The 21569-nt window shown below is 35.6% G+C and overlaps 2 protein-coding genes across 9 annotated transcripts; both read left to right on the forward strand.

Annotated features, from left to right (window-relative positions):
• Positions 1-3115: 3115 nt before the first annotated feature.
• Positions 3116-10288, forward strand: LOC127067065 (uncharacterized). Of its 2 annotated transcripts, XM_051001581.1 has the most exons (6): positions 3116-3324; positions 8313-8527; positions 8600-8688; positions 8877-9030; positions 9109-9303; positions 9469-10288. In XM_051001581.1, the coding sequence occupies exons 1-5, from the start codon at positions 3131-3133 to the stop codon at positions 9300-9302; spliced, it is 846 nt and encodes a 281-aa protein (XP_050857538.1). In that variant the 5' UTR covers positions 3116-3130; the 3' UTR covers position 9303; positions 9469-10288. The 2 variants fall into 2 exon arrangements, with proteins under 2 accessions (XP_050857538.1, XP_050857537.1); XM_051001580.1 differs by lacking the exon at positions 3116-3324 and having other exon boundaries at positions 7578-8527.
• A 145-nt stretch (positions 10289-10433) lies between these two features.
• LOC127067059 (PAN2-PAN3 deadenylation complex catalytic subunit PAN2) lies at positions 10434-21348 on the forward strand. Of its 7 annotated transcripts, none has more exons than XM_051001553.1 (21): positions 10434-11256; positions 11974-12192; positions 12303-12472; positions 12538-12658; positions 12729-12925; positions 13015-13228; positions 13313-13449; positions 13525-13671; positions 13812-13908; positions 15762-15995; positions 16164-16409; positions 16555-16801; positions 17599-17781; positions 17860-18026; positions 18112-18292; positions 18365-18863; positions 18940-19157; positions 19254-19383; positions 19474-19695; positions 19810-20071; positions 20144-21348. In XM_051001553.1, the coding sequence occupies exons 2-21, from the start codon at positions 12172-12174 to the stop codon at positions 20156-20158; spliced, it is 3708 nt and encodes a 1235-aa protein (XP_050857510.1). In that variant the 5' UTR covers positions 10434-11256; positions 11974-12171; the 3' UTR covers positions 20159-21348. The 7 variants fall into 7 exon arrangements, with proteins under 7 accessions (XP_050857510.1, XP_050857503.1, XP_050857506.1 ...); XM_051001546.1 differs by having other exon boundaries at positions 12005-12192; XM_051001549.1 differs by having other exon boundaries at positions 12005-12192; positions 18112-18280.
• The last annotated feature ends 221 nt before the right edge of the window (positions 21349-21569 follow it).

Below are 21569 nucleotides of genomic sequence, written 5' to 3' on the forward strand. Positions count from 1 at the left end.
GAATGGAAAAGCAATTATTTATTTATTAATGGAATATCGATTTGTCGATCGAAGCGAGAAGACAGAGAGAGAAAGAAAGAAAGAAAGAAAGAAAGAAAGAGAAAGAGAGAAATAGAAAGAGAGAGAGAGAGAAAGTTTGTGGTTAGAAAGAGAAAGGAACAAATTTGGTCAAACTATTCGCATGATAGATAAATCAACGAACGTCCGAGAGATCGGATATCGCATCGCGTGAGTGCGCGCGCGCGCTTAACTCCCGTCTAAATTACCCGCCGTTAGCCGAGATCTGAATTACCGGTTAACACCGATTGTCGTGTCAGGAACGCGGTGTATGTTGAATAAAAACGGTTCGTGCCGGGTGTATCGCGGTAGTTAGGCATACCGACGCACGAGCCGGACACATTGGTGGTGGTGGTCGGTGGATCGATCCTTAGTGGTAGTGGCATAACTATGGGCAGCCATGCGGAATCTTAGGAGAAACGACTTCCAGGTTTAACGTATTTCGAACGATCTTGCCGATAGATCGATCGGTAAGTCCTAAGTAAGAAGTATTATTCGAAAAGCTTTGCTATTGTGGAATAGTAATATATCAAAAATCTTTTAATCCCAATTAGAATTAAAATCTCGATATATTCTTTTAGCCCGTAACGAGATCGTTCGTTGAAAATGACTTTCTAAGAAACCACAAGACGACCATTTTAAGTAGTTCATTAACGTATAAGAAATTGTTGCTCTTACGAGTAACAATCTTTTTCTCTTTTCTCATTCACTTTTTTCTTTTTCTTTTCTTTTCTCTCTCTCTCTCTCTCTCTCTCTTTTTTTTTTGTTTTAACCTCGAAGGACTTCATAAGAATGTAATAGGTACGTACAACTGCGTGGTACAGTTTAATCGCTCATCCAACCGGTACGATTTGTTAAATGTCGGCTCGCCCATGCTCGGAGATAACGATTTGAACGAACTTCGTGACAAGTACGACCGAGAAGTAAACGAATTGTACTAATGACCGAGATTTTATTGCTCGACGTTTTAAAAGGAGATAGAGATAGACACACAGAGAGAGAGAAAGAGAGAGAGAGAGAGAGAGAGAGAGAGAGAAAGGAAGAGATAGAAAAATTTAATTGCTTTTTAGTTAGATCAGAGTACAGTTCTTGTCTCGTTTTTAATAAAGTCAGCTTATCCTATCTCCCTCCTTTCATGCACACGATACGAACGTAAAGTCGTTACGTTTTTGATTTACAAGACGATATAACGGAGAAGTAAAAGCCTTTAATAATCGATTCTTTTTAAGCATACCTCGTTTTTATATTCCGTAACAGATCGTCGTAAAAGTACATATGATAATACGATGTAATTTACGATACGTCGTCGCCGAGCATTGACCAATACCGTCTCGCTGCATTACGGCTTTATTATTTAGCATTTTCAACGAGCGAACTCGTAAAGATCGCACGAAAAGAGAGAGAGAGAGAGAGAGAGGGAGAGAAAGAGAGAGACCGTCAAAGTCATAAAAACATAATCCCTTCCATTTTTGTCGATTCATAATCACGATGTGTTTAATTAAGAGCAGCTTGAATATCTTCGTGGAAATTCATTCATAAAATGCTAATTACCATTGGTTTACGTCTAAATCAATAATTAATTCTACTGGACCATCTTCGATCACAATTAACCATCATCCATCACGGACGAGCATAATCGCTTTGCATATGTATAATTAACATACGATCATCCATCACCCGTCCTCGTTGTCGATAAAAGCGGACGCGATACAACGTACGCGTTATTTCGCTCGATCAGCTCGTTCGGCTAATTGTAAATTCAATGAAGAGATTAGATACGCTCGATAAGCTTAGACTGTCGTAGAATTTTAAACATTACCACTTCATATACATATACATATATGTATATGTATGTATATATAAATTTCTTCTCAGCACGGTTGTTTTCTTATCGACAAAAGAGTAAATTACGATTCTATTCATAAATAGAATCGTAAAGGACATGGCTCTATGAATCTTTAATAGTTATTATAAGATTTCATCCAATGAGAATATTGCTTTTAATATTATTAAAAAGCGTATTTTTGTCAGATCAATGACAGTCATCGTAAAATAGATCGATTCTATCAAGCATTTTTCTATAAATGTGACAAAGTTAGTGTAACATTTGACGGAAGCTATTAATAATTGAAAAAAAAAAGAAAAGAAAAAAAAATATCGGGCAAGCTATCATGCAAATATGATACGCAGAAAAACAAAAAGAGAAACACTTAATTTCTTGTCGTCGAATTAAGAAAGAAAATAGAGGAAAGGAAAAATAACAAGAACAAAATCGACGATAGTTTTTCCTATAATTGTATCATCTCTTAAAAAAGATTATAATTTTGCTTTTACCAAGAAAGAGAATACATTCATACACACACACACACACATGTATAATATATACTTTCAGATATTCCATTTTAAATTCCAACTCTGTATACGTACATATACAGACGTGCATACATCCCTAGTATTCGCAAAAAGCGAGGCGTAAAAGGCCGATAATAAAATCGTAAAGGTGTCTCGAAGTTCGAAAGAAGAAAACGAGAAGGAAAGGTATGGACCGATGTTGCTGTTCGTTCGATTCAAAAAGCCCGCGCGCGGTTTATTCGACTGGTACTTGCTCGCTAATGGTGCGGCGGCGGCTTTTACGCGATCGAGTCGTTAAGAGTATCCCTTTCTCTTCTTTTCTCTCTTTCTCTTGCTCCTCCTTTTCCTCCTCCTCCTTCTCTTCCATCTCTTCTTCTTCTTCTTCTTCTTCTTTTTCTTTTTCTTTTTCTTTTTCTTTTTCTTTTCCTTCGAACATATACGCGCGACCTCGGCCGCTCCAATTCGCCGTTAATTGGGCGACATTTTCGCCGTGCGCACCATTTTTACGCTCCTGGCCTATCTCAACGAGCCTATATCCAAAGGTAGTCGGGTATAAATTACGGCGATTACCGTGCGCGCGCGCGTTCTCTCGCTTGCTCGCTCAGCCGCGGTATCCTCCAACCCGGCAACCCGATTCGGCTCGCTAATTATCAGCTCTGCGTAAATTTCCTTCCATCCTTTCTGCCGGCTCTTCGAACGGATGCCGCCGATAGAGAAATAAATGTGCAGCGTTATGCGCCCGACGACGTTAATACCTCGAGCCCGATCGTTACAACTTTTACCTTTAGCTCTATCGGTCGTACCACATGACCAAAAGAAGTCACCACCCGAAGAAAAATCGATCAATACGGTGCATGGAAAAAAATCTTCTTATTCTTTACGACGAGTACGCATTTGTATGCAGGAAGAAGAAAGGTATTTCTTTTTTTTATCCCCCTTTATTTTTTTTGCTTTACCTCTCTCTCTCTCTCTCTCTCTCTCTCTCTCTCTCTCTCTCTCTCTGTCTCTCTCTCTCTCTCTCTCTTTCTCTCTTCCAACGGTAGCTGGAACATAAAAATTTTTAATACGCGAACCACCTGACGATCGCTTAAAGTCCGCTGAACCGTAAGCGTAAAAAGTTTATGTTCTGGGATGCCTCGCGTAACGCGACCAAAGATTTACGAGCTTTTATCGAAAAGGGAGCAACGCACCAGTAGCGTGCCGTTATTTATCGCTTTCGGACAAAACTTTCCGGTGTCTTTTTTTTTCCGTGACACACGCTCGTAGCGATCGTTAATAGCCATCAACGGTATGGGATTTACAACGAACTCGTGCATTCTATCCCGATCCAAAATCGACGTTTCAATGGTGTTTTTGTCGATCGCAAAACGTGTCCCGTGTTAATTCCAAGTTGTTTCGTGATTCTCGAAGTTGAACGTCGCGCGATTAACGTGCCACAAACGCTCCAAGCGAATGTAACGAACGTTGAATAAAAATTCTCTCAACGTCCTTGTTTCTGTTTCTCTCTCTCTCTCTCTCTCTCTCTCTCTCTCTCTCTGTCTCAAAGGAGCTCTCTTAGGTTCGCGGTGAATAAAAAAGAGAAAAAGGACTCGAAACTGTTGGTACTTAGGGAGACAACGTTTTCTCGATTCGCACAGACGACATGTACGACCCATTGGAAATTCCTCTAGTAACGTCGATACGACCTAATGGATTTTCTGTCGGCTACCATTAGCGATACTGTCGTGCGAGTATCCAAGAACGAGCAAAAACGTTCGTGACACTACGTGGCCGGTCGCGGAATCGAAACAGAACTCGAAGGATTCTGGCATAACAACGTCGTTTTTATCGATTACTTGCGATGCCACCCAACGTATACTCGGTGCATACATTATCCATATACACATACAAATCTATATATTCATAAAACTATATGTTAACATACATATACAATAAATACAAATTTATCAGTAGAGAAATCATGACGATTAGTTTCTAGATATAAATCAGAATTTCTTTGGTCTTCTACCTTTCTTTTTTTTCTTTTGTTTTCCTTCTTTCAAGATACACGTTTCATTGATCTTTTCGAAGATATTTCAATGACGTTCTTTCGTTAGAAAATGATTAATGTTTGAAGACGCTTTAATTTTGAAAAAAAGAGATAGATGTGAGACTGCGCAAGGATACCCCGTCTTCGATGCACTTCCGTGGACGATAAAAGCCCCGAGGTGGCGAGAACAGGGGAGCAATTTGCGTAATTGCGATACCTCGCGAATTTTACCTCGGGCGTGACTCCTCGCGACTCTCTTAGTATCTTGACTGAGCTTTCAAAAAACACTACGCGCGAAAATATCGCTTTGATCAATGAGGCTAAACGATCTCTGCATTCCACATTCTAAGATCCTCTCTATCCTTTCGTAAGTGCAATCTTGAACATGGTAGGTAATACGAAATAATGTTTTTTGTAAGAGTAATAATACCAATAGTAACACTAGAGTAATGGTAATAATAATAAAATATAAAATGCTCGTATTTTACAAAATGCTTTCCGAGTAGGAACATTCATTTGATTCTTTGCCCCTAACGTTTTATCTTTGGTATGCAACTATTCGTAGGATAACTAAGTCTAACATTTCAATGGATAGTCGTCTTTCTCGACAAACCAGTAACGATGGATGCACTGAATAAGGGGCACTTAAATGCGTTTCATATGTTACACGCGATTCGCCATGAGTAGATATTTGCATCGTTTGATTTCCTTTGAAGAAATTTAATAGATCGATCTCTCCGGTCCGTCTATTATCTGTTATCGCTTTACGCTTGGGTGATTATAAAATCATAATAAATTCTCGTAAAACATCTTCAACTATTCGTGGACATTATCGATATGTCTTTCGCGATAGTAAATTACTCCATTGGTAGCTACGATAAATTATGAAATTTATTCGGCTTACAATCATTCATCAATCAACTAGGAGATGTACTTTAAGAAAAAGAAAAGAGAGAAAAACCTATAAGATTACGAGGCATCCAAAATAATCGCGTACGTGGGATTCTTCGGTTGAAGCATCGAAGAAGGATAGAAGTCGAGTACACGCGCCAGATACTTACACGCATTTGCGTATAAACGAAGAAGAGAAAAAAACGACGAAGAGGAATAAGAAGAAGAAGATGAAGAAGAAGAAGAAGAAGACAAGGATGCGTCGCGGGCGCGGCTCTTCGCGTGGCGCGTCGCTCTCGTCGTTATATGCGCATGTATGAGTTCGTTGAGATTCGTGTATATGTGCGTATACGTACGTGAACCTGAGATATGCGAGATCAGCAAATCTAAGATCGTGCAACTGGTGTCCAGTGGCGTGTCCAAGGCATACGTTGGCCAACGTAAGCCACTGAGAGAGAAGGAAAGAGAGAGAGAAAGAGAGAGAGACACTTATGTGGATGGGAACGAAGAGTGAAGGATGAAGGGGGCCGAAGAAGAAGAAGAAGAAGAAGAAGAAGAAAAAGAAGAAGAAGCTGAGCCAGAGGCGAAGGAGAAGGGAGGTGGAATGCGCGGGTTCTCGAAGGAGGAGCTGTCGGCGGTGAAAAATCACGCACCCCGCTACCACTGCCATGGCCACAGCATCTGCTCTACATACCCTGGCTCTCAACCTCTTCTTCTTCTTCTTCTTCTTCTTCTTCCTCTTCTTCTTCTTCTTCTTCTTCTCCTTCTTCTTCTTCTTCTTCTTCTTAAACTTTTATTTGAAGCATACCGTGAGAAGAGACACGACATCGTCAGTGGTACCCGCATCTCGACGATAATTCTGTCTCTCTCTCTCCCTCTCTCTCCCTCTTTCTTTCCTTCTTTTTTCCTCTCTTTCTTTCCCTCCGAGTATTACCGATATTACCTGTCCTACTATAAGAACGGAAAACGACGAAACGAGAACGAACGCTCTTTCAGATAGCCCCCATGATTCTTCAACGATCACCCTAGCCTCTCGTAAGCCCGTTAATGGATGTGACCATGATAAAAATGCGATATTCCCTGACAGGTTCCTTTAATTGGACGTTATCCTCTTATCTTTTATACCCGTTTACCGCTTCGACTAACTCGATGACCAATGTACTTTGCGACACAGGGCATAAAGATTTTTTCCGTTAGGAGAACGATATAACAATGAGGTAAAACCATCAATGAGAACCTCGAAGAATCAGAGTGCGGTGTAGCAGAGCAAGATATACGTGTGCTGGCTGAGCTACCGGTCGGTCGGGTCGGGTCGCTGTTCTCCTGTGTTTCATTCTCCCTTTTGCTCTCTTTTCCTGTCCCTTCCCCTCTTCCTCTCGTTCTCTTCTTTTCTCTCTTTCTCTCCCTTCTCTCTCCCTTCTCTCTCTCTCTCTCTCTCCTTCTATCTTTCGACGGCCGCTGCTACTCCCAAGAGTCGTCGTTGGACCGTTTTATTACTTTTATAAATGCCGCCGAGGCGTACCGCTGCCACCATCGCGGGCGTTTCCTTTGTTGCTGTATTACGGTCCATTGTTGACCAGCGAAAAGATGCGAACTTTCATTTGATATTGTCTAATATTATTTATATATGCACGCGCCACGCGGGAGATCGTTCGCGAACGTTGTTCCACCTTCTTACCTTACGTCTGAATAAGAAATCTGACGATAAGAGAGCCGACGACTTAACTCGGATCTCGAAACATCCTTACTTGCCATCTCCGTAGAGTCCTAAAGCTTATGATTTTGCTGACCGCGATATCATCGTAGTCGATAATGCCGCTATCTATTGTATCTAATCGATTTTTTTTTCTTTTTCTTTTTCTTCTGCTTCTTTTTTTCCTATTGCCTCTATCGTTTGGATTAAATCTAAATCTTAATTTTAAGCGAAACCAATCGTGAGTTCTACATACTAATGTTTAAGAGTTTCTCTTTTTTTCTCTCTCTCTATCTCTCTATCTCTCTTTCTCTCTATCTTTCAAGAACGATCATAGAGACGATCTCCTTCTTCTTCGTCCTTGAACGTGTTCATTGCACCGTGTAGATACAACCTTTTGTCGTGCATAAGCACGAAATGGTTAGAGGAATTGCGTACTTAGGTACATAGTACGTTTCTCCCCCTCGCTCGTACCCGTACGATGTGTCGAGGACTTGCGCTCTAGTAGCTTGGCCTACCTGGAAATCAATATCAGCGGACATCCAGGTTCGCCTCTAACTGCAGCGACAACATAATGCGCAACAGTTGCGTCTCAATAAGGAAAGAAGGAGAGATGGCTGAGGTAGAAATCCATTGAGCCGTCGTACATTTGACCGATAACGACCAAAAAGTATCGTCTCAGTGTTATTCTCTTTTCCTCTTTCTTTCTTGCTCTTTTCCTCTCTTGCTTTTTCTCTTTCTCTCTCTCTCTCTCTCTCTCTCTCTCTCTCTCTCTTTCTCTCTCCCCCTTTCTCTATTGTGTATCTACGAACGATCGGCAATGTGATTAAAAAAATGAAAAGAATTCGAAGAGGAACGATCGTTGACAAAATCGTTGACCTCGAGTGATCAAACGCAAAGGATACCATTATGAAAGAGTGCAAAGTATCGGATATTAAATCGCTTTGAATATCGTAAAATGGAATTGTTTATTAACGGTGGAACGACAAGGACGCAGATCAATTTTTAACATTTCGTCAGGATGACGGAGAAACGTTTATCGTTGGGCATCAACGTTAGTATCCTTCTGATTCTCACGATATTCGGTATTTTATTGTCTCTACCGTTAAAATTACTCTTGTATACGAATTACGATGCCCAAAGTCACGAAAATGACAGTGATAACGATATCGGTATATTGTCGGCCGAGGCGAAGAACAAGGAGATGTTAGAATTGTTGATCGATTATAGAAAATTGAAACGGTGCAGAAGACATCGTTACGAGGATCAGATAAAATCGATCTTTTACAGCGATTACGACCAGAACTGTACGTACGTAAAAGTTCCGACGAAAGAGGAAGAGGAAACGACGGACGATTCGTTTCTACCGGTCAACGAGGTGGTGCTAAAGGTGAATAAGAGAGTGGAGGAGAAGGAGGTGGTGAAGGAGGAGGGTAAAGTGAAGGAGAAAGAAGACGTGGAGAACAGTGAAGAAGAGGAGTCGCAGGAATCGAAGGAAATCGTTGGTGAGAATACTAATAAAAATATAATAGAATGATTCGTTCGAAATAGATCTCGTCGAATGAAATCCGTTCCAGTTGCAGGACACATACTCGTGACGATGCTCCTCGTTTCAGCGATCGCAGCTTTGGTCGAAGTACTTCGGATTAGATTCTCCAAGGACAAGGTATCGCCTTTCTCTTGATCAATCTTCATCTTCTTTTCTCTATCTACTTTTAAACATATAACATTATATTACCTTTAATAATCATTAAAATCTAGCTCGTCTCAATGTTGAAAAATACTTTATCTTCTTTCTTCCTCGATGTTAAAATCAGAGTAAACGTCTAAAAGGTCGCATATCTTTAACAAAAGAATAAGGATACTTCGTCGAGAGGTAACATCGTTTCAAGAAAAAGCTCCACCATTGATCTTCCGATTCAAAGGCGCTTCATTCCAAGAGAGCCAATGAAGAGTCAAAGATCCTTCGAATTGTTAGGAATGCATCGATCTTCTTTGCGCCTCTTGGGTATGAAAATGTAAATTGAAGTAATTAAGATCGTTTAGTTAACTGAAAATATAATGGGATTGCCGACTCGTTTTACAGGTGAGCGACCAGCCCCGCTTATTCGACGTTCTTCCTTTCCAACGCATCAGGCTAACAATAAACGATCAGCTCCATCGGCCACTGGCACGCCAAATATACGAATGTCACGACGTCAATCGGCCGAGTCCGAGGAAGAAATCGGAGTACTTATCACCGCTCTTCATCATCGTACACGTTTGATCCGTCGCCATTAAGGTAAAGTGCATTCAAAGGAGCTATGGAATCCACGTCCATCTTATCTCGACGTATATCGATTGATGAACGTTCTTGCAAAGAGTCATCGTTTTAAAAGTCGATACCTGATTCTATCGTAACGGGGCTTATCTTTTCGATTTATTTTAATTTCCGATACTTTAACAGGTCTTTTATGCACGACGCACAACGATCATATCCAGGACCGTTTATCAAATCCAAGCTATATACATATATATATACATACATATAGATATATATTTGTGTGTATATATATATATATACACATACACACATACACACACACATACGCTTCGAATTAAGGCCCATCCATGGAGACAAACTTTTACGTGAAACGTATCATTTCTTATTGGGAAGAATCTGACTGCCGTTTGCATCTGAAACTGTGTATCATATCATACGTATAAAACGAATTTACTTATTTACGTCCGTACTTACTCCAAATGGAATTTTTAATTGTTTTCATCTACGATTGTGTAAGATCATTTATTATTGCGTCTATGTTAAAAAGAAAATACTTTATATTTCCTTTCCTTTCATTTAATTTCGTAGTTAATTATGGCGTTACGTTTTTAGCAGACGGACTACGTATATTGCTAAAAAAACAAAACAAAAAAAACATGTCGATGAAGTTCAACGTCAAAAAAACGAATTGTTTACGTTCAATTCGAAGTAATGTAATCTTACTTGACGAAAGGATATAAATATGTCTGTGTAAGAGGGAACAGTGAGATATAAAGAAAGAAAAGAAAAGAAAAGAAAAGAAAGAAGTATATTTTAGAGAACTAACGAGTTAGGACATATTTTGGTAATAATAAAAAAAAAAGAGAAAGAGAAAGAACAATCGTTATATCCCTCCGTTAGGAGATACTTGGACCGTCTAACCCTGTGATCTTCGTCGTTCTTCATGTGATACATAAAATGTTAATTATAGTTTACGAAATATATATATATACATACACATGAACACCAGTGTTCTATGAAAATTTTTGTTTACGCCGTTACGCTTCGCTCGCCTTTCTGATATTTTATTTTCAGACTTGAAGTATATCAAAGACTGATCTTAATAGTATAAAAAGGAAAAGAGAAAAAAAAAAAATTTCCAATACATCGGATAATAATAAGTCAATAATCTTATCTTAATCCCCCTTTCGTTCCGATATATAGGATAAAGAGTATATACGATAAAAAGAAGTTAAACAACGTATATTGTGTTATCTTGCGATAATAAAGAAAGATGTAGAAAAGTAAATATAAAAAGCATGAGCTCGTAGCGAAAAGTAAACTATTTTCGCGCGTTAGATTTCAAAAGGTCCTTCTATCGGTAACTTCACACCGAAAGAGAAAACGCGTACGTGCGTTTCTGAGCGATGACAGATGGCGCCGGTTTCAAGGCCATTTCACGTCGTCGCCGTCGTCGAGTCGTCGTCGTTGTCGTCGTCAGACGAAGAGAAGAAACGTAGAAAAGCGGAATCATGAATTAAAGGTATCGTGGGGAAAAGATTCGTTCGCGTTTTCGTGCGTTGTGGAAAATAAGAGGGGGAAGAAAAAAAGGAGAATGCGAAGAACGTTTAAAACAAGACTTCGTGTTCCTCGATTATAAAAAAAGATTTTTATTAGTGTGCTAAAAGTTTCGCTTGTTGCACGCAGTTGCCTAGGCGACTAAAAGAGGGTACCTTTTACATGCGTACGTGCGTGTTACAAAAAGTGTGCTATGAGAGTGGACCGACGCCGATCGTCGAGACGTAAATTGTCCAGTCTCTTCGATGATGATTCAATGTTCCTAAATCGATCGACCTGAAGAGAAAAAAGAAAGAAAAAGAGGTGGAGCAAGGGGGGAGAGAGAGATCATGGACTATCCGGTTTTAAGTCACTACGACCCGTCCGTAACGGATGAGACAGCCGGTAGTGGCGGGGACGAGCAAGAACTACTTTGTGAGTTTTTTAAACGTGTTACATTCTACCTGCGATTCTTTTTTATTTCTATTCGGTGTCAAGGGTAAAAAGAGAAATGATTAAAAAAAAACGCGCGAAAACCGTCCGTTGTTTCGAGCGAACTCATATACGTGATATGGTCTGTCTGGCTGTGTGCTGTGCTGTGTGTGTGTGTGTGTGTGTATGTGTGTGCGTTATATCGCTCGATATATGAAAGCTTAGAAAAGGCGCCAAATTTTTAGCTCCATATGACGATATCATTCTTTTGTTCTTTTCAGTCCCGTCAAATGTAAATTTATTTTTGCAGACGCTACATATGTACGTACCGATCTTTTTTTTGCGATCGTTTTCACATCATCAATGACACGTCCGTGTGTATCATGTTTGTAGTATTTATTTCGGTTAATAGCTTTCGCATAGAGTTGCGTTAAAAATGGACGTTGAAGTGTATTTGTTTCATGTTTTTTTGTAAAATTACGTACAATAAGATTTCCCGTACGTTAAGAGCGAAAAGATTCAATATTTCTTTCTTTCTTTCTTTCTTTCTTTCTTTCTTTCTTTCTTTTTTCTTTCTTTTTTCTTTCTTTCTTCCTTTCTTTCTTCCTTTCTTTCTTTCTTTCTTTCTTTCTTTCTTATTTCTTTCTTTCTTTCTTTCTTTCTTTCTTTCTTTCTTTCTTTCTTTCTTTCTTCCTTTTTTCTTCTTTTTTTTTTGTTTAGTTTGGTTATAATTTTTAGTTTTGCTTTTTAGGGGGAGATTCTAATTATGTTTTACCAGGCGATGAGTATGTACCTGCTTCGGAACAATTTGGAGAGGAGTTTATAGGAGCTGAATTTCATGAAACTCGAACACTGCTCGCAGATGGTGGAGATAGGTTTGGCGTTTCTACTGCCACTTTCGATACCATCGAGGAACTTATGTGGATGGGAAATCAAGGGGTATTTAAACTTTAAATAACTTCTTAACTAGTATTTGTTATCGGTCATATTGTTTGTAATTGTATTTTAAACTCTGTTTATTTCTATGGATATAATTACATTTTTTATAGGGTCACGTAACATCTTATTATGGATCTGGTGTACAAAAATATACATCCTTTCAAGTACATGCAACGCAGGAGGTGCGCCATATCCATCCGTTAGATGAAGGCATTTTGGTGCTTACTCAAAGCATATTGCGATGTCAATTAAGACGTGGCATACCAATATTTACGCATACGTATGTAGACATATACTTATATAACGTAACTATATACCTCTATGTTAAACATTATAAAATTGTAGATCGTCAAACATGGTAGATATGCAGTGTATGCTTCAAATTTCTCCAACTAGGATGTTAATGGGGGGACATCAAGAAAAATTAATTGATTTTAATCTTACTAGAGGGAAGGAAACTGGATTAGTAAGATATTCTGATATATTTATAAATCAAATTCATACTGGCAACTATAAATGCTTCTTCTCATTTTTAGGTTCATGTGGGAGAAAACGGTTGTGCAATATTAAGGCAGCATAATAGACTTATATGCGCTGGTAATCCAGCGGGAAGAATTGATCTCAGGGATCCAAATACGTTGTCTATAGAACATACTTTTGATACTCATAGCGGTTCCCTTAGCGATTTTGATGTTCAGGGAAATTATCTTGTTACATGTGGTTTCAGTAATAGGTAAAAATAGTAATCGTTAAATAGTTCGTACTTTTTATAAAGGATTACTTAGATGTTTTTAACTTATTTATATTTTGTAATATCTATAGTCGCCAAGGTCTAACGGTAGATCGATTTTTGATGGCGTATGACTTAAGACAAATGCGAGCTTTGAGTCCTGTTACAACGCTGGTGTATCCCCTTCTATTAAAATTCCTCCCAAGCTATTCCAGCCGACTTGCCGTTGTTTCTCCTTTAGGACAAATGCAATTGCTTGATACAATCTATGCCAATGTACAACCACCTTTGACATGTTTATACCAGGTGAATGATTATACGATTTACTTCAGATTATTATTATACATATTTTTTTGTACGTAGCTTACACGTTCATGCATGTAATTATAGGTTGCTACCAATGGAGCGATGATACTATCATTTGATGTATCGTCTACATCCCAATGTCTTTGTTTTGGAGATTCAGCAGGATCTATACATTTAATGTCTACGAATACTTCTGAACCTCAGTTTAATACATTTTCTAGGTTAGTAACTATGGCATACGTATTTTATTAATTATTAGAAATAATGAATAGACAAATGAAGTTTTCTTTGAACAGACCTACAGAATTTGCTGATCCTGTTGAGTCTCTTCAACCTATTGCATTTGACGATGATCTTACACCGTTCAGTACGATACCTGTTATGTATACCGGACATCCATTATTAAGTGATTGGCCAGAAGAATTATTAAAGAAGATATACAGGTATAATCATATTGCTACTGCTTCTAAAAAATGCTTGTTTTGCTTAAATCTATTTTAAATTATGAAAATGTCAAGATTTTATATGACGTAGTGTAATATTTAATTTAATAAGCGATGCGTACTGCTTTATTAATCTGCAGGAAAACTCCTTCAATTGATCCTGAAATTCTACGCACAATGAAGATGCAAGGAACAATAGGTTATGCTCCAAATCCTCAGGCCTTTCGACGCAATCAAGTGAGGAAACAATATTCTCCCAAATTTCTACAATATTCTCCTCCATCTCTTTTTAAACTTCCTTAAAACATATATTTTTCTCTTTGCATCCTCTAAAAGATCTCTTATTTATATTCTGAATTGAATTCAGGAGTTAACAAATGTTATCTCATTCATAAGGTTTGATATGATTATACATATATATGTACATATATATATATATATATTGTTTACCGTGCCATAGATAAAATAATAATACAGACAGAATTATTTTTTTGATGCTTTTAAGTGATCTTCAATATTTACTACGTGATTAATTTTTGAAACGGTAACGGAAGTCCTTCATATAAAAGCAACACTATTCTGAATAAATATAATCTAATGACACTTCTTTCGTGTATTGCTATCCGTGATATACAGCTGACTTAATTAGCTGTAAGGACAATATCGCGAAACTATCTAACTATCAAATGCCTTAAAGATCTTACTTTAATAACAATATCAGTATAGTCTTGCCATTTTAAAGCAATGTAAGGGCAATATCTCTGTGCTATTTGCAATATAGAAATTGAAGCTCAATATAATTAAAATATTAATTTTTTAGAAAGAAAAAAGATATATTATTAAGACTGATAATATTTCGTGATAACTGTAGAACATAATATTGTTAAGAAAACGTGATATTATATTTTCATAAGCTAGTCTATTATATTCTAGTAATTTCAGTGTGATAATGCATAAAATAAAAGGGTGTATTGTATACATCAAAAATATACTGTCCAAATGATGATATGGAATTGCCATTTCATTTTTGAAATAATGTGTTATTCGGTTTAAAATGATTTATATAAATTTACGAACTACAAAACAACTAAAAAATATGCTCAACACTTAATTGATCTCATTAATGCAGACTGTTATATTTTTAATTATATTTAATAATTAAAATAAATTACAATATTAAACTCCTCTATTACCACATTAAAAAACAAATCATTGAATGACAAAATGATGTTTTTTTTTTCGATTATTATTAAAAACAAAATTAAAAGCACAAACCGATGAGTAAATTTTTACTTATATTATTATTTCAATATAGTGCCAATTTATAATAATTGTAAATTTGTCCTAAATCAAGCAACTGAAACAGTGAAGACAAGACCGTACCAAGGGTTTTGATGAAATTGCAGGGTTACATGTAATGAATAAAAATATTTTAGGAGAAACTCTATAAATAAAGAAAAAAAAAAAAAATTTGATTAAGTAATTTGGAGATGGAGGATGCAAAAGAGATTCCCTAGCATGCTAAAATATGCACTTTAGAAGCTGTAGATCATGATATATATCCCAAAGTTAGCTTATAATCTTACGTGTCCTCAAAAACATTCTAAATTATAAAAGATAGAGTTAAAAGCATTCAGAACATTCGAAAATTGATAAACAGTATTTCTTTATTATAGCATTAACCCTTAAATTTCATCAATTAATATGACAATCCTCTATGTCTTCAAGTTAGCATAACAATACTATGTTTATAATCAAAGCGTTTACACACACTGCTTACTTTTTGATATTTTGCGCTTAATTATAAATACTACATTTATGCATAGACTGTGCTATCTTGATACATGTATAATTGAAGTTGTATTTGAATGAAATAAAAAGTTGTAATAATATATTTATAAGCCTTGCATTAATATCGCGCTGCTTACTTGAGTCGCGCCCAAAGAATTCCGAATAGGTATTATTTATTTTTTAACAATTCTTATTAATTTATGTAGAGCTTATAACAAAATTATACAACTTTTACTATCAAGAAAGAATTATTCATATAATCATTATTAGAATAAAAATAAATAATACCTCTTTTACAGATACCTTACAATTTGGAAAAACGACGTGGTGTAGTCACGAAACTTTTCGCGGCAGATTCACGAGCTAAAACAGACGACGGAACTTTTGTGGCAATACCAAAGCGTTACCGTAAAATTGAGGTGAAATATTCACGAATCGGTTATGATGAATTTGATTTTGATCAGTACAATCGGACGAATTTTTGCGGTCTTGAAGCTACACTTCCAAATAGTTATTGTAATGCGATGTTACAGGTAAGTGTGAGAAATAATTTCAAATATTTTTATTATATAAGTTATATATATATGCACGTAAAATCTTATAAGTTATATATATATATATATGTATATATGTATGTATGTGTGTGTGTGTGTGTGTGTGTGTGATATCCATGATATAATAATACATCATTATAATTACAGTTACTTTATTATTGTGAACCTGTAAGAACTGCATTACTTTCACATTCATGCCAAAGAGAATTTTGCTTGTCATGCGAACTGGGATTCCTGTTTCACATGTTGGATACATCTCGTGGATTACCCTGTCAAGCAGCCAACTTCCTCAGAGCTTTTAGAACTGTCCCAGAAGCAGCAGCTTTAGGCCTTATTTTAAGTGACTTACATCCAGAGGCTAAAAGGAAAACAAGTTTAGTCAGATTAATACAGGTATTTAATCTGTATCAATATACATACATATGTGTGTGTATATATATATATATATGTATGTATATATATATACGTGCACATATATATTCATGTACAATTAAACGTAACGAAAAGATCTTTATAATTTTTTAAAATCTTGTCTTAGAGTTGGAATCGATTCATTCTTCATCAAATACACTACGAAATTCTAGAAACTAGAAAACGCCAGCAGGAAGAAGAAGAGGCTGCACGTTTGAAGTCTGGACCTAAATGTGCACCGTTTGTCTATAATGAGCAAGACTTTCCTAGCATTTTACAGGATCTTGGTTCCCGGTATAAAAGTCATGATAAAGAAAGGAAGAAAAGGAGAAAGCAAGAGGAGGATGGTAAATATATGTGGATAACATCGAAAGGTAAACACAATTCATGTGTATCCTTAGCACTGGGCACTTTTTGTGTTTATTTTTCAGCCTGTATGTAATCATGTTTTATATTCTGCTTAAAATATTCAATAGAATTTTATACATAGCCATAAAATACAAAAAAAAAGATATGTTAGAACTTGTGTGTTGGTATAAGGTATCAAATGAATAATTGAGAAATACACGCATTAAGAAATTTCAAATTCATTCATAAAGTAAAAAAAAAAAAAAGAAAGAAAGAAAGGAAATTTATCTAAAGAAGAATAAATATTTATTATAGAGTTCTAACCTGACTTTTGCTCATATTTTATGATATTCCATCAAACTCTATTAAATATTTTAAACAGGCTTGTTCGAAGGCTGCAGGGCTATATCCGAAAGATGACAAGAGGCAACTGGAAACATACGGTATTCTACTATATTTTGTTTTATGAAGTACTACTACCACAGTGGCACAAGAATCTTTATTATTTTATAGTTTCCATCTTGATAGAATTTTTAGGATCTTTTTGTACTCTTGCATTTTTTGGATATTGCATCTGAAGCTTTTTAATTAAACGTATTTCGATAATATGTCTGACCCGCAATTTTACCTTAACATTGCTCTAGATGTTCAGCAATGCGTTGCATTGTTTGTTCGAGTGCTTTTTATATAATTTATTTTTAATAGATCGCAATGTTACAAAAATGCACGTTTATGCCTTTTGCACAAATGTAAATGAGTAAGTTTGTAGTTTAATAGATGATATATTTATACTCTAATGATTTCTATTATTTTAAATCACAAGTAGATCAAGGTAATAAAAAATCTCCTGAAGAAAATGAAGTACGAGACGAGGAAACGGAAATCAGTCGACTATTTGGTTCTGAACAAATGCATATACATCGTTGTTTGAAATGTGGACAAGAAGCTACTAAACATTCTATCATGTTATTATGTAATTTAGTATATCCTGAGATAGTTAATCCATGTAAGATATTATCCTGCAATTATTTTCATTCATACATTAAGATGATATAATATACAGATCAATTTTTCTTTCTTGTAGCAGAAGAGGTTCCATTTACAAATATACTTGGACGAAGTTTAAGACCAGAAAAAATTACACCTGCGTGGTGCGACGAATGTCAAAAGTTTACGCCTACTCTACAATCTCGACAATTGACCAAGCTACCTCAAATATTAGCATTAAATTGTGGCTTAGATACGCAACAAGTAAAACATATTGATCTAACAAAGTTACCTAAGCCATAGATTTTATTATATTATAGAATTTTATGTAACGATTAAATGATTTTAGGATAAAGCTTTTTGGCAAAATCAAATGGACATCGTGGTCCGAAAGGTTTTGAGCGGTAAAGAAGCTAGTCCTTCATCCAGTCCTGTTCCAATTACTGTGAAACCATGTCGATACGGTAGCAATTGTACCAGACTAGGTTGTAGATTCAGACATATTGGACGGGATTCAGGTAGAATAAAAAGTTACGTTTAATAGTATCTATTATAATTTCCTGAAGATATACTCTAATGTATTTTAATAATATTTTCAATAGAAACGTCGACAGTATCACCAGCTACACCTCCCACAGCTACAACTAATTCATCTATTTCAACGCCTCCGAGTCATTTGTACTATTCTCATTCGTGGATTCCTCATAATATTGAAATTTCTATAAACGAAAGTGGTGAAATGTTGGTCGAGAAAATTACTTCTCCAAAGATCGACGATACTACTACTGCATCTAATTTGTTAGAAAATGGACAAGGTGATAGCAATACGCAAAGGACTTCAAATACTATAGAAATAATTCAAAATAAAAATGAAAACGAAAGTGCAGATATAGAAAACAAAGGATCAGGAAATGTTGAAGAAAAAATATCTAGCTCGACGAGTAAAGTTCAATATAGCCTTAGTGCGGTTGTGTGTTATGTCGATGATAAAAATAACGAGGAAAGAAGAAATCTTGTCGCCTTATTACGCGTTGGCCCGAGTTACCACAAACGATCAACAGGAAGTGCGGTTTCTCAATGGTATATCTTTAACGACTTCTGGTAAGTAATATTATAAGTAATAAATTTGCTGATTAACGTGTAAAGACGTATATAAGAGATATGTTTTTTATTACAGTATATCTCCAGTTACACCACAGGAGGCAGTTTGGTTCAATCTTGATTGGAAAGTACCATGTGTTCTTCATTATACAGTAATTCCAGCTCCGGAACCATCGATATTCGTAAGTCCGCTTACGTACGACGTCTTCGGAGAAGACAAATGCATTGCACGTAGTGGAGGAACGACAGGTATTACGTTCACACCTCTTTCATCGGATGAAATGCCCAAGAAAGGTACGGAATACAAATAAATAAAATAATTGATTAACGTTAGAACGATTTGACAAGACATTTTTTGTTTATTTTTTCTTTCTTTCTTTTTTTTTTTAGGGGAACTAGTAGGAATCGACGCTGAATTTGTTACTTTGAATCAGGAGGAATCAGAACTTCGAAGCGATGGAAAAATGTCTACGATCAAACCGAGTCATATGTCTGTTGCGAGGATTACTTGTATACGAGGGTATATGATTAATTAAATTGAATAATAAAATGAATATAGTTATGTATAAATACTTGGTAACTATATATATATATAAGTCTACATTTTTAGACAAGGTCCACTTGAAGGCACACCGTTTATAGATGATTACATTAGCACGCAAGAACAAGTGGTTGATTATCTTACGAAATTCAGTGGAATCCAACCGGGAGATTTAGATGCCAATTTCAGTAGTAAACATCTTACAACGCTCAAATCGACGTATCAAAAATTAAGATTTTTAGTGGATAATGGTATTATATTTGTTGGTCATGGATTAAAGAATGATTTTAGGTATATAATTATATCAGTCACACAATCGCATCTAAATATATTGATTATCTTCTTATAATTAATTATAGATTCTTTTATGACTATTTTTTTTTTCTTCTCTTTTTATTATAACAGGGTAATTAATTTGGTCGTGCCTCCAGAGCAAATAGTAGATACAGTATGGCTGTTTCATCTACCTCATCATCGTATGGTATCGTTACGCTTTCTAACGTGGCATTTCTTAGGTAAAACTATACAATCTGAAACTCACGATTCTACGGAAGATGCACGAGCTGCTCTGGAGTTATATCGTAAGTACAAAGAACTGGAAAGTTCAGGCAAATTAGCAGAGAACCTCAAAGAACTTTATACTATTGGGACCCAATTACAATGGAAAGTTAGTATTTTACTTGTAATAATATCAACGATTTATTACCTTCATAATTAATACAAACTTTCATCTTCGCAGGTACCAGATAGCTGATATGAGGTTAGTGAGTGTAACGATGAAACTGAGAACATTATTGAATCAGAAAACGATAATGAGGTCCAAGTGATAAATGCATTTGAGTGTATAATAGGCCAAGTAAATAGTTCAAAAATTAATTCGCCTGACAAAATTTAAATTTAAAAGATAATCCAATTTAGTTCTTTTTTTTTTTTCCTTTTTTTTTGCTTTTGATTTTTTTCTTTCCCCCTCTCCTTTTTTTTTATACATTTAAGACGATTATCTATCTGTCATCGATATAAATTATCAACTTTACAGAAACGAATATGCGAGCGAATATGAACAATTGTTAAAAATGATAAAATTAATGTGGAAATTAAAATTACGGGTATATGAAATTGATATTGGTTTAAAAAAAAAAAAAGAAAAGAAAAAAGAAAAAAAAAATAGGTGCAAGAAAAAAAAAGAATCTTTTCAAATTCGCACCGATAGTCGGAATTTGTCATTTATATCGTGATTCGTTATCAATGAGATATCGAATTCTTGTTACATCGAAATTGATTATGAATTAAAAGAGATCATTTTATAAATTTTTTAGGTAATTAAAATTACGAAATTTCTTGTTGATTAGAATTCAGAAAGACTGTGTCTAAATTGTTAATAATCAATAGTTAATTGTATATAATGTTCCATAGCATATTAGCATATCGAAGATCAGAAATTTTTTCACGTTGTTTCATACGTTCGACGTTTCTTTTAATTTTTCATTGTACTAATCTCGACAATATTGTTATTCCTGTTAATTCGGAACGAATTTTTAATGCGTGTACAGAAATAGTAATCAGTATCAGGTAATACTTTGCTATATCTGTGACAGAATAATATTTACACGATCGTAATCATTTCCTTTTAAATGTACTAAGAACGTACATTATACTTTTGTATCTTCTTGGGATACAACGATTAATGTATTTTTTAATAATCTTTACTTCTTCCGATGAATTTTAGTTCTCGTAACGATCTTGGCGTCTTTATTTATTCCAGGCGATCGAACATCGTCAGCTAATGACTCTATCTTTTTATATGAAACTTTCGAAACACAAACACATTCAGGAGATAGTGATATATTTTACAAAAATAAAAACAATTGTACTCATTATAGATTATTTTTGTATACATTTTATCAATGAAAAATATTGAAAATAAAGTCAAAATCTATTGCAAAATTGTGTCCCTTTTAACGCGGATGAACGTTTTATAAACAAATAAATAAATACATTTTATAAAATAAATAAAATTAAATCGTAATGTTTGATATGACGTTGTTCTGAAGGTTCTTTTGTTTACAGATTGGTACAATTGAACAGAGTAAATATCGACAAAACAAATAAATGATCAAATCTCTGCATTGGGTCATTGCAATGAAGTCATTACAATGACCTAATAC

Source organism: Vespula vulgaris, chromosome 10, assembly GCF_905475345.1.
Source record: "Vespula vulgaris chromosome 10, iyVesVulg1.1, whole genome shotgun sequence".
Classification (NCBI taxonomy): Eukaryota; Metazoa; Arthropoda; class Insecta; order Hymenoptera; family Vespidae; genus Vespula; species Vespula vulgaris.